The sequence below is a fragment of the Larus michahellis genome, chromosome 4, assembly GCF_964199755.1.
Source record: "Larus michahellis chromosome 4, bLarMic1.1, whole genome shotgun sequence".
NCBI classification, from domain to species: domain Eukaryota; kingdom Metazoa; phylum Chordata; class Aves; order Charadriiformes; family Laridae; genus Larus; species Larus michahellis.
Genome location: NC_133899.1, coordinates 12,122,133 through 12,134,946, shown reverse-complemented (window position 1 = coordinate 12,134,946; position 12,814 = coordinate 12,122,133). Strand labels below are relative to the sequence as shown.

General features: G+C 43.6%; 1 protein-coding gene across 3 annotated transcripts in view; it reads right to left on the bottom strand.

Moving 5' to 3' along the window:
* Positions 1-12,814, bottom strand: part of LOC141741876 (neural-cadherin-like) — an 84,575-nt gene that overhangs the window by 62,859 nt on the left and 8,902 nt on the right. For 2 of the 3 annotated variants that reach the window (XM_074582994.1, XM_074582993.1), the window contains exon 5: positions 12,087-12,199. Coding sequence is in view for 1 of the 3 variants with exons in the window: in XM_074582992.1 (XP_074439093.1) it covers positions 5,133-6,156 (1,024 nt within the window). In the remaining 2 variants the exon portion in view is untranslated. Of the gene's footprint in view, positions 1-5,132; positions 6,157-12,086; positions 12,200-12,814 lie in introns of those variants that run through there. The other variant, XM_074582992.1, reaches the window with a different exon arrangement.

The following is a 12,814-nucleotide window of genomic DNA, read 5'->3' as shown; positions in this document are numbered from 1 at the left end:
TGGTTTCTGCTCTCAAGATGGAATTTTCTGTCCAATGTCCAGGCAGAGCTCTCAAGGTAGGCAGGGTAGAGAGAATATTTTATACAAATGCTGCTGCTGAAGTTGCAGAATTTAACTGCCAAGGAGCAGCAAGGACAAGCTGCTCTGCAGGGTAAGGTGAAATGGGAGTCAAGGGTGACAGCAAGGCAGGCAGGGACCTCACTGTCACTGAGCAAGAAGAGGAGAACAGGTCCTGAGATATAAACCTGGCTCACCCAACAGCCCAGTGGTCACCAGAGAGGCCTGCAGTGATGGGCAGGTCTCAGGTCAGGCTGGGAAGCCAAGTCGGCAAGACAGTGTCAGGGTTAGCAATGTACATGGCCAGGTACAGCACACACCTGGAGGAGCTCGGGAAAGGACCTGAGCTTAAGCGCAGCCCCCAGGACATGGGGCAGAGGCCACTGACAAGGCTTGTGACAACTAACTGTCTGATCTAGGGTTAGCCAGCTGCATGGTGTTGGAGCTGGCCTGAACATGGGCAGCCAAACCCAGGGAGCTTCAAGACCTGCTACTGCACTCCAAGACCTGACAATTATGTTGGACAGGTCAGCCCTAATCTGAAAGGCAGCATCCTACCAATCTATGAAATCTATCAGGTGTGATTGATCTGTGATCTCTTCTCTACTTCTTAAAACTGACTTCTGGCTGGTTTTAAACCTTCCTTCTAAGAATTCATGCGATGAACTCACCTGAAGTTGAGCTACAAAACAAGATATTATCTTCTCTCTTGTCCAGGGCCTGGAATTATTATTTCTCCAAAAGTACAGCAGAACATAAAAAATGCACTTTGCACTATAGGTCCAGGTTTTCCTGTTGCTGCTCTCCAATAACTACTATTTTCAGAAAACATATAAACTATGTTAAACCTAAGTCTACAAACTATCAAATGGCCACAAAAAGATACACAGTGAATAAACAGAACTAGTAATGCATTTCCTCTACAGATTGCAGATAATTTTACCGTAGCACTAAAATATACAAAATAATTATTTATTATAATGAAAATATGTCCTGTAAAAAGTAACTACAGCACGTAGCTGCACTGGTAATGACAATAGTGATAATAGTGATTTCTCCCCATCACTACAATAAATGAGGACAGGCTGAGAGACTTGAAGTTGTTCAGTCTGGAGAAGAGAAGGCTCCAGGGAGACCTTATTGATGCCTGTCAGTGCTTAAAGGGGGCTTATAAGAAAGATGGGGACAAACTTTTTAGCAGGGCCTGTAGCGATAGGACAAGGGGTAATGGTTTTAAACTAAAAGAGGGTAGATTCAGACTAGATATAAGGAAGAAATTTTTTACAACGAGGGTGGTGAAAGAGGTTGCCCGGAGAGGTGGTAGATGCACCATCCCTGGAAACATTTAAGGTCAGGTTGGACGGGGCTCTGAGCAACCTGACCATGTTGAAGATGTCCCCGCTCATTGCAGGGGGGCTGGACTAGATGACCTTCAGAAGTCCCTTCCAACCTAAACTATTCTATGATCATCACAATAAATCTTAGAGCTCAACTGCAGCTTTGCCAAAAAACCCAACCCTGCGTGCCAAAGAGTTGTTCATGCTGCAAATGTCCCTCAAAGCTACCCATCATGCAGGAAAACATATACCAGTGCCAAGCCTATGGTCACATCATACAGTTCTACCAAGAAATACTCCATGTAGTAAAAAGCAAATCTATCACGTTGGTAGTTACTCCCCATTCCAAATGGAGTGAGCTAGGTTAGCTCATATCTTCAACAAGCTGTGACTCAGAGTGAGAAAATCCTTCTTCTTCTGTGGACACGTGGAAGATGATTATCTGGATATTGAGATGCTAAAGGTCTGGCTGCATCTGGAAGAGTATTTACTTCAATGGAACCCACCCTAGACACACTGCCGTGTTGATTATCCAGGACAGAATTGAGAGAAAGCAAACAGAACAATATTTAAAATTCTATTTTAGCTGAAGAGAAAAAAATAAGCAAACACGCAGCCTATAACATACCCTTTGCGCTCCTCTGAATAAAAATTAATTCAGAAACAGGACATCTCCTACACAGTCCCATTTAAGAACTAAAGCATGAAGGATATCACATAAACTAGGAAGAAACACTGCTGAATGTTGCTTTATTACCATATACCAGTCTTCTTCCTACTATTTTGAGAATGCTCCATCAAGAAAAAAAAACTTTAAAAAAAAAAAATCAGTGTTTCTTCCTAGAGACCTACTAGGACTGCCTGTGTCACAATGGTTTTAAGCATTATTTACTACTTTAGATAATGAAGTGCACATTACAAATGAATCAAACTACACTGAAAAGATAAAGGACAAAGAAGGTACACCTTCTATGCTAAAGCATCTAAAAGTCTTGTCTTACCCTTGACATCATTGCCTGGGTTGAAGAAGAGACTAAAGCCGGAAACAATTATTGGTTAATTTTCAATTCTCAGCTACCAGGCAGCAAGAATTAGGGGGGTAGAAAATGAAAAATACATTAAAGGAATTAACACAGCTTTATACCACTTGAACATAAATCAGCACCTGTTACCATAAGCTCTAATGCCAGAAAACCACATCTGCTAGAATATTTATGGATTTATACCATGTAAAATAAGCCAGCACAAATATTAAAAGCAAAGCAAACGAACTAGAGAAAGAACCTGAATTTACACTTTTATTCACAACAAAATTCAGTGTAACCATCTCCACGCTTTAATTCATCGTGAGACCTCACTTCCTTAGATACTGGGGGTTTTTTCCTGGAGCTTTTGCGATCTTCTGTATCTTCCTTATTTTAGACTAATTGAAATATCTAGTTCTGCTAGCCATCTTTCTCCCTGTCCTGTCCCACTCCTTTGGTTATCTTTTCTCATGTTACTGAAGTTTGGATTACAAGTAAGGAAAGAGACATAACTTTCTAAGTATGTTTCAAATACTGATGTATTTTACCTCCTATAAAATGAGAATGTAAGCATTCTGCAACTTAAAAGAGTTTTAAAGGTGTCAAGTCATTATTAACCTTTTCCTGATGAAAAAAATAGTACTAATAAAGGTGTATTTTTGAATTTAGGTTCCTTTAAACAAAGAAACTTAGAATCACTAACATCTAAAGTACGTTATTTGTACTGTCCACAATTAATTGCTGTCTGCCTACTTTCTGAAAGTCAGAATCTAGTTCTACATATTTCGTAGAGGTTATTATCTTACTACTTCATACTACTAGCAGTAATAGATCGGGCTAGCGGAAAATACTTCAAGCTATTTAGTAAAACTATAAGATGGTGAAAAAAAATCCCTGAAAATAAGTTAAAGTTGGTTCACTTTTTTTTTAACTGGGTTAGCAAGCATTGCTTTGGGAAAGAAATCTCTGGCATAACAGAGTCACAAGCTTTGTTCCAGGCAACCTCAGACTTCTATATTCAGACTAAATAAGAGTAAAAACCATCACAAAGGTGAGACTAGCAGTAACCGGGGGCAAGGTTAGTTACCACTTTTCTAACAACATCTTCTTGATCCTGACAGAGGGAGCTGTGACACCAACAAAGGGCTGAAACTTGAGATACCTGACAGAGTGGGTGAACATCCCAGACGCATACTTAGATTGACCCGATAGATTTTGTCACTGCCTCTGCGTAATGACATCCCCTTCGGCATGTAGCCTTGCTCAAGATTGAGTAGCAAAGATAGGACACAGAAAGCATTTGTCTTTTGGAAATTGTCTATCAACTTCCTGGTTAGCAGCCAAAGCTCAAGCTGGAACACAAGGCAAAGCCAGTCCAAGTGACTGACATCAATATGCTGCAGCAATAGGCATGACAAAAAACAAGAGGGAACAAGAAAAAGATCTGAGAGCTGCTCCTCAGGACCCGAGTGAAATGAGCTGGTGATCTAGCCTGCTTCACTGGGGGAAGTATTCATGTCACTGAAACTGTCAGCGCTAATTAGAATCCCTGCAGGCATCCTCAGGGATTTAACAGACACCAAGGAATAAACTGCCTCACTCCTATGGGCTGCACCTCAGTCAGAAAACAGACGAGGTGAGGGAAAGGAATAGCATGGGAAGCTTTTTATCTCTCCTGCCTATGCTGCTGTGTGGCTAACAGAAGTTACTCTGAGCAGTTGCACTGCTGAGAAGTTAATAGTTCTCCCAAGCACTAGAAGTCACATAATACAAAACCCTTTCTAAACCTTTCCGAGATGAAATCAAGCCAACCAACTCATTTCTGCTGATACAATTTTCTTCAGAATACTCACATTCTAAACAATCTAAAGAACATTGTTACAATCACAAGTATCATGAAAACAACAAGAGACATGGTGAATGTACACAGATATCCACCCTCTGGTGAATTTACAAAATGCTTAAACTAAGCTGTATTTTCGTAGATGAAAAATATTAACCAAGATGACAATTCAAAATTAAAAAAGAATTTTAAAAAGTGATAGATGTAATCAGGCATAGATAAATGAAACAAGCTACTCTATTTAACTTGAGTAAGACCCTTTGAATGATAGCAATTTAAATCATAAACATGCCATTTTAATGGTGCGCTTTGGACTCCCCCGATTTTTAAAAAGAGCAGCCACATAAACACAAAGGCACTAGTCTTGCAAAAACCCACACTATGTTTGTAAGTCAAACATGCTTGACTTTAATAACAACTCAAAACTCAGTGACTTCAGCTGCATGCTTCAAGTTATTTTCCATGCTGCTCATTAATGACTAAGAATTTTAACAGGTGAGACAGTTAAATTTTGATAACCACCTTACTGCTGTAAGCATTTTACATAGCTGCACAGTCCATATTCACTAAACTATGTAATGCTTTTTGTCACCTACAGTGTTTTAATATTAACAATTTACAGATTTAAAAGATCAAAACTACATTCCATAATATAACAGCACATGGCACCTGATACTAAAGCACCATTATGTGCTTGTTGCCACTTGAGGACTTTTTACTCCTTAGAAGGCAAATTACTCTCCAACTTACTGACAGGACAAGACAAGTACTCTGTCTAAGACGCAACTTTTTTTGCAGCCACAACCGCGGGGGCGAGCGCAGCCGCCGCCCGTGTCCGCGGGCCGCCCGTGTGCTGACGCCCGCACCTACCTCGGCGCTCCTGGACGCGGACGACGATCTCCCAGACGGCCGCCGCCTCCCTGTCCAGCGCGGCGACCAGCCTCACCTCGCCGCTCTCCCGCTCCACCCGCACCGGCGATTCCTCGACGGGCGGCGACACCAGCTCGAACCAGGCAGAGGGGAAGCGCCCCGGCGCCAGCGTCGCCAGGCGGCTGCCCGGGCGGGCGTCCTCGGGCAGGGAGAGCGCCAGGGGCGCGGCGGGCGGCAGCAGAGCCCGGCGGCGGCGGGCGGCGGCGTGGGGCGGCGGCAGCCGCTTGGCCTGCGGCAGCACCTCCAGCTCCAGGGGGTCGCTGAGCAGCGCCGGCCGCCCGCGGTCCCGCGCGTAGAGGCGCAGCGGGATGGGGGCGCGCAGGTGGAGCAGGGAGCGCACCAACACCACTCGCCCGCTGCGCGGCACCACGAAGAAGTGGGCGCTGCGCGGAAGGGCGAAGTAGCGCAGCTCCGCGTTGGCGCCCGTGTCCGCGTCCTCGGCCCGCGCCTGCCACACCTGGGACTTGAGCGCCAGCGTCTCCTCCACGCGGAGCTGCGTGACGCCGGGGCGCGGTCCCCCCACGAAGCGCGGCGCGTTATCGTTGTCGTCCAGGACGCGGACGGTGAGGGCGGCCAGCTCGGCGGCCGTGGGACCGCGGGGCCGGCAGTGCTTGCAGCACAAGCCCAGGCGGAAGGAGTAGAGGGCCCGCGCCTCGCGGTCCAGCGGGCGGGTGGTGCGCAGCCAGACGCGGGCGGTGCGGGCGTGCAGGGACACCTGGAAGTGCGAGTGGCCCTCGCCCAGCAGCTGCAGGTGCCAGCGGCGCCCCTGCACCTTGGCGCACCAGGGCTCGGGCCCCAGCCGCGTCAGGGGGATGCTCAGCCCGCGCACACGCGTGCCCGCCGGACGGTTCTCCGCGACGTGGCCGCCGAACGAGGGCTTCTTTCGCGGGGCGGCGCGGGCGGCGGCCAGAGCCCAGCAGAGCAGCAGGCAACCGGCGACGTGCCGGGCTCCGCGGGGACCCATGACGGCTGCGAGCGGCGGCGGCGGCTGCCGGCCGGGCTGCGCGGCGCTGCCCGCCGCTCCCCGCAGCGGCGCGGCGAGGGGGCGGGCGGGCGGGGAGGGGCCGGGGGGACCGTCGCCCGCGGGGCTCGTCCGGCCAATCCCCGCGCCCGCCCGCGCCGTCCCCGGCGCCCGCGTGGCACGGCCGGGACCGGGGGCTGCGGCGGGGTCGGGGCAGTCACCGCCTCCAGCCGGCCGCCTCCTGCGGGCAGCGCTGCGCGCGTCCCAAGATCAAGCAGTTTATTAATTGTCCCCTGCATCTGATTTAGGATATCCCTGCTGGGTTAACTACACCTTAGCCCAAATTATCCTTCTGATGTAATAACCTCCTTAACCTCCTCAAGCCCCCCCACTTTCCCCAAGGGCCAAGTTCTTCGCCCGCTTACCCGGGCATCAGTCCACAGGTGATGGATGTCCTGCCGTCTGTCACATGTGTTGGAACAGCTCTCACAGCACTCACTTGTCTGCTGAAAATACCTTCTTGTTCATTTCTAGATAGCTACATATTATAAAAGCCCAGTTTTGCCCTCAGCTTATACTTGAGCAATGTCACTGGCCTAGTTACATCTTTAGTCACAGTCAATCAGCTCTCTAATGCCTTATACAGTTGCCTTATACTTCCCACCCAAGACTGTGAAGAATTTTATAAATACAATATTGTACCTTCCTGATATCCTTTTAGAGAAACTGGTTGTCTTTATGGGGAAATGGGAGTCCAGGATCAAGTAGGAAGATTATAGGAGACTCAGAATGAAAAATCCAAATGCTCTACTATTACAAGAGCGATGTTCTCCAGTTCATCCTGAAAGTAATTAAGGAGATACAAGTCATCAGCCTCATACATTAATATATTACCTCCATTTATGCCTCATAGTGTGCCCTCTTTCAATCAAGCAGCACACTATTGTCAGCTGTGGAGTAGCTGTGCTCCCCTTCTTCCCCTTTCCTACAAACAGACAATAGCAATTTCAGACTGACACATTTCTTCAGGGCCCAGGGCAGGATTACTCTTCTATTCACCCACAGAACGAAACAGGCACAAGAACTTCCAAAAATAAACCATCTATCCCTAACATGCATTGAAGCACAGAAGAGGGGAAAAAAGGCTGAGGAAATGCCACCTGAGGTAGAACAGTGCTACTGATAAAGATCTGGCGGCCCACCAGAAAGGCAGAATCACTTACCCAAAACAAAAGAAATTCATCTAGAGTACTAAACAGGAATTGCTTGTCCCATGCCTCAAGCGCGCCTGCCATTTCAAGCATTTTCAATTCTACTTTGGCATAAACCCCACAGTGTAAGAAGCTGCTGTGTCTAAATTCCAATGCAGGCATGGATGTCTTGATTAGGACAAAATAATAAATAGGCCAATCTTTCATCCATTTGTCTAACAGAGTTTAATTTTTCTATAATTAGGAATAGTAATAATGAATATATCTTCTTTTAAAAAATTGAAAATATGACAGTTGTATTGATGTAAAAAGTTGAGATGATGCAAATTCTTAGAGGTTTTCCTCACAGAGTTAAAACGGCCTTGAAATCTCTGTATAAAAGCACCCCCCTATATGGGATGTTATCTTCAGTGCTTTGGTGGCATTTTTTTTTTTTTTGGTCTTTAAAAAAGAAAATTTGTGAGGTCTATGGATTGTACAGAACAAAGGGCAATACAGATCAGGATGGGAAGAACCCATGCCCTGGTCACAAAGATTTATATGGCTCCAAAATAAAATGAACTTTTCCAGTAGTTCCCGAAGTTGTAGGATACTATAAAGAATCCACAACTAGTATTTGATCAAAATTTGATCAAATCATTTTGTGGGATCACTTTAGTGAGTTCTGTTTTCTACATCCACTAGGATTTCTCTCTGTAAGAACCTGTAAGAACTACATTTTGAAAGGTCTTTCATTTCTGCACCAAAAATTCAACAGACATTTTAATTAATTTAGACACAAATGTGGTTCTAACTGACTTTAAAGATGAGCCTCATCCACTGTTTCAAATGCAGAATTCAACCTACATTATTTTAATCAGCGTGTAGACAGAAAACTCAGAGATTGCACAAGGTTGGTTTGGGGTTTTTTTAGGAAAATAGAGACTTTATGATGTTCTTTGTTAAAAAATAAAAGGTTGTTGATTTTTATAGCTCTCTGCCCTATGGTAACCATAGACAAACACCTGATATTCTAATCCTATTACTAACTCTGCAAATTAGAGGGAATCTAAATTGTACAGTCAAGATCTTGCCGACTTCTGCCCATCTCCAGAAGTCCTGACCATACAGGCCCTGACTTTACAATACAAGCTCCTCAGCTCTTCTACTTCACAAGTTTATTGAGATGGCAGTTCTAGAGAGTACAATAAACTCTATACATCATTTGCTTCCTTTTCCTGAATGTTCAACAGCGCTCTCTGAGGTCACACCAGGGTTCTCTGAACGTTCCAGACCATCATCCCACTTACGGGAACTCCCTCTATTTCTGCTAGCTCTACTTTTGCTTTTGACAGTTAAGCACCAGTTCTTGCACTAAAGCAAGAATTCTTTTCTCGCTCCTGCCTTGAATTACCTGTGTACATCTTTTAATACAGTAATTCAAAGTTTCCCTCTTTTTTTCTCTGTAAAAGCCAGGACTTACAACTCTAAGGGTTGTACCTCAGAACCTCCTACACACCTCAGAACAAGACTCACAGGCTGTACAGATTGCTAGCTTGCAAGCCTGGACAGCAAGATAAGCGTAGTTTCCAGAGATCTCACATGACCAAAGATATCTAGTGGTCACACACAGCATCAAGTACAACCAACCTGATGATTACTGAGGTTCACCTGTGTGATCAGGTGATGGCAAGGCCAAGATAAAATCAGAATCTCTGTCAAAAATGATTAATTCATGTTTGAAAATTACTGAATTATAGTCTTTGTAACTTACTGATTTATAGTATTAACGTAAATTTTTAGAGAAACAGCGTGAGAAGTTATTTGATGCAGAATTTGCATTTTACAAATTACATTTCCTGTAAAATATGACCAGGAAACATTCTGAGGAAAATCTTGCCTTAACCTTATGGAATTGTATTGTAAATATTGAGGCAGGAGAGAAGAATGATGCTAGGCCTTCTTCCTGTTTTACGTATACCTTGTAGCTGAAGGGCAGGATGGCTTAGGGAAAAGCGGCACAATTGACTTTGCTTTTGATCAAAATGCAAATATGCCTGAAGCAGTGAGTACTCTTGACTGCCACATACTCAATAGCTGGCTTTCAAGGGGGAGAAAGAGGCTGGAAGCCCCCTAGGATCTTTTACTAAAAATAACTATAAATATGTATCAGTAATAGAATTAATATACCCCTCTGGAGCAAGCTGATATATATGTTATCTGGTACACCTGACAGACATTACCCTCAAGCACTAGTTTAAACTTTCAGGAAGGGTTCTGCCCTGCTGCCTGACTAGACAAAGGAAGCTCTTTCTACGCTATTTACTTCCCACTCATGATTCTACAAATGTCTTGGTACGCAGCTCTGCAGGATCTAGCCCAAAGTGACAAGATAGTCCCTGTGCTATTTTAGATGGTTTGTACATTGTCATTTTTTATAACAACACTTGTAGCTCCATTTTCTCACATGCGAGTATAAGTGATAATCCTTTCCTTTATAATTTTGCAAACTAAACCTAAATTATTCAGAAGTACAGCTGCTGTTGTCTAATCCTTGCTAGCTCTTTATGCAGCTTTCTCACTATACTTCACAATTTTTTCTAGGAATCTAGCAGTCAAATGAGTGCAAAAAACACCTTCTGTCATGCTAAGAGCAGAATCCTTCCTCTGAAACTGAAAAACTGATGACATTTTCAATATCTTTCAGTATCTTATAGCAATTACTTTCCAGTTTATTTCAACCAGCTGGAAGACCTTTTCTGCTGTTAAGCAGTGTGCTATATACAAGTCCAAGAAGGTTAGAATAAATGTTTTAATTACAATAATCTATGTAAACATACATACTTCTTATGCAGTCAGAAATACCTCCTACATAACTTATAATCAAATTAAATGAGCTATACGTACATATAAAAAAGTGAAATCTGAGGTGTGCTGAAATCAGGCAATACAGTAACAATAAATTCTCACTGAGTAACACTCTAATGGTATATTCTGTTTTCCCTGTCCGGTGCCTTACTACTTTGCAAATTAATTCCATTATCAATAATCTCAGTAAACAGCTTGAAAAACTTTACAGAAAAGCTTTCCTTAAAAATCGTAAGTTTTCACATGATAAAGTTTTTCTATTAATCAGAATTTTGACTTCTGTGGCTGATGCAGAGTCATTTAACTTTTTTTTTTTTAAATAATGATTTTTGTAAATTACTTTATACCACTCTCTAAACATCCATTTTTCTCAGAACTATGCTTCATCCCTGTAACTGCCTTAATAAAACGACTATTGAGAAGTTGACTGCTGGTTTTGCATTCAATACATAAAACACGAGTGCACATGCCTGACACTAAAACTTAATAAACCTCGCTTAGAGTATTTTTCAGTTATTTGTATACATACAGTAAACAAATAATCAATTAATTCCTGCTTGTATTTCCTATTTATAAGCATAATTCTCCAAAACTTCAATATGTTTTGTTTTGGTCATCACATTTCTCTGTGTTTCAGAATCCCAAATGAGTTTGACCTCAGCAGAACTAATCAGAAGAAAATAATTTGCAGATTTGGCAAAGAAAACATATCTGATTTAATTCTGCCCAGATTCCAGCAGAAGCCAGGCAGGTTTCTGGTGAGCCTCTCAGCATCCTGCCTAAAGGGCTGTTGAGAAACCTGGTCTTCCAGATTCCACAGTTCTGGGAAGCACATCATAGGGAGTGAAGACCTATGGCTTGGGATGTTAAGGCCTCCAGGGTCTGGAGCAAACAACGACTACAAAATCAGGGAGCCCACATCTGCCAAGGTCAGTAGCTCTGAAAGCCAAAGACAGACAGACCTAGATCCTCCGATGCAACACTCTTCCACAGAGATTTTCTATATTTGAGAGGGGTTCGCTCCTAAATGGTATGAACTAAATTTTTAAATATCACACATCAGCGCGTTTAACAAAAAGGTACTTGCAACAGGTTTATACAGAGTATCCTTTGAAGATAATGTTTAAGTAACTATGAACAGTGTGACAGTACCACACATTTGTCTCTCTCTATGGGAGCACTGTGATCATTTGAGGTATCTTATACTGTACATCAGAATTCGCATGTGTGTAAGTCAGATTGACAATTATTATAAGAAATATACTGGTTTAGTGAATAATAAAGAATAATATACTACCTACAAAGGCAGAAACCACCTTCAAAGTTTTAAAGTAATTAACTCATCTTCGTCTTTGAAAATTAAAGAAGCTTTTGAGTGATACAAACCTAAACTAATATTTTAATTTGACATGTTAAAAATACTGCCAGCATATTGTTGCTGGCAATCTAGAAACCAAAGCTTATCTGGGCACATGGAAAATATATACAAGGAAATACAGAGAAAATCTTCTTTCTACAGCCCAAGGAATCAGTGACGAATGATGCCTCCATGAAGGATTCATCATCTTCCTTCATGTGGTGTGGCAAGGCAACTGAAGGCAGTCAGCCTAACTCTTATTTAATTCTATTGTAAATAATTCTAGGTAAAAGACTGCTCAGACAGCAGATTGCCTGCTTTCCTTTTAATACAGTTTTGATATTCAATTTTGTCCTACTTCCACACCCTTTCTTAGAACAGCTGCTGACTCATATGTGTGTGGAATGTCTAAAATGCTGTAGGGGTCAGCTCAGATTTTCTCACCATACGTTGACCTAAGCAACCGTAAAGAACAACAGTAAAAAAGGAGCAAGCGCTAGTTTTTATCCTAGCCTCACCTTTCCTTCCCCAACTCCAGTCTTTTGGTCACCTTCCTCTGTAGCATTCTGTGCAATCTGGTCTCCGTTTACTCTTCTGTCTCTGTTTTAATCTCTATTTATGAAACAGCAGCCTAAAGGTGTAATGGACAGTGAGTTAAAGCGGGTTAACCTAAATGTTTTCAACGTGTATCTTCAATTCCATAGGCTCTTAATTAAATAGATTAGAACCAATATAGTTCCACACCATTTAAAGTGGATTCTGTTCCATAAGCTAGGGCAAAATTTAATAGTTGGAATGCAATAAACACGTCTCTTAATGATGAAAAAAGAAAAAAAAAGAAAAAAGAAAACAAATCCAGTGCACCTTTTGTACCTGTGTCATTTCCAAAAAACCACGTAAAAAAATAGTACTTTATCTTTGTTACTACAGACAGCAGAGACCCGATACACAGCAGAGAACTGCTAGGTTAACGCATTTGATTTTTAGACGATGGTACCTTTTAATAGAGCCACACTTCAAAACCATCAAACGATACGGAAGGCGCCTCGCGACCCGCCCTCCTCACGCCGCCCCGCCCCGCCTAACGGTCCCTGCGCGCGGGGCGGCCGTTGAAGGGCGGCGGGAAGGGCGCGCGGGACACACGCACGCACGCACACACCCCCTCCCCCGCCGCGCGGGCCCGCCCCCTGCTGGCCAATTCCAGCCACGGAGCACCAGCGCCCCCTGCGGGCCGGAGCGACGGCCG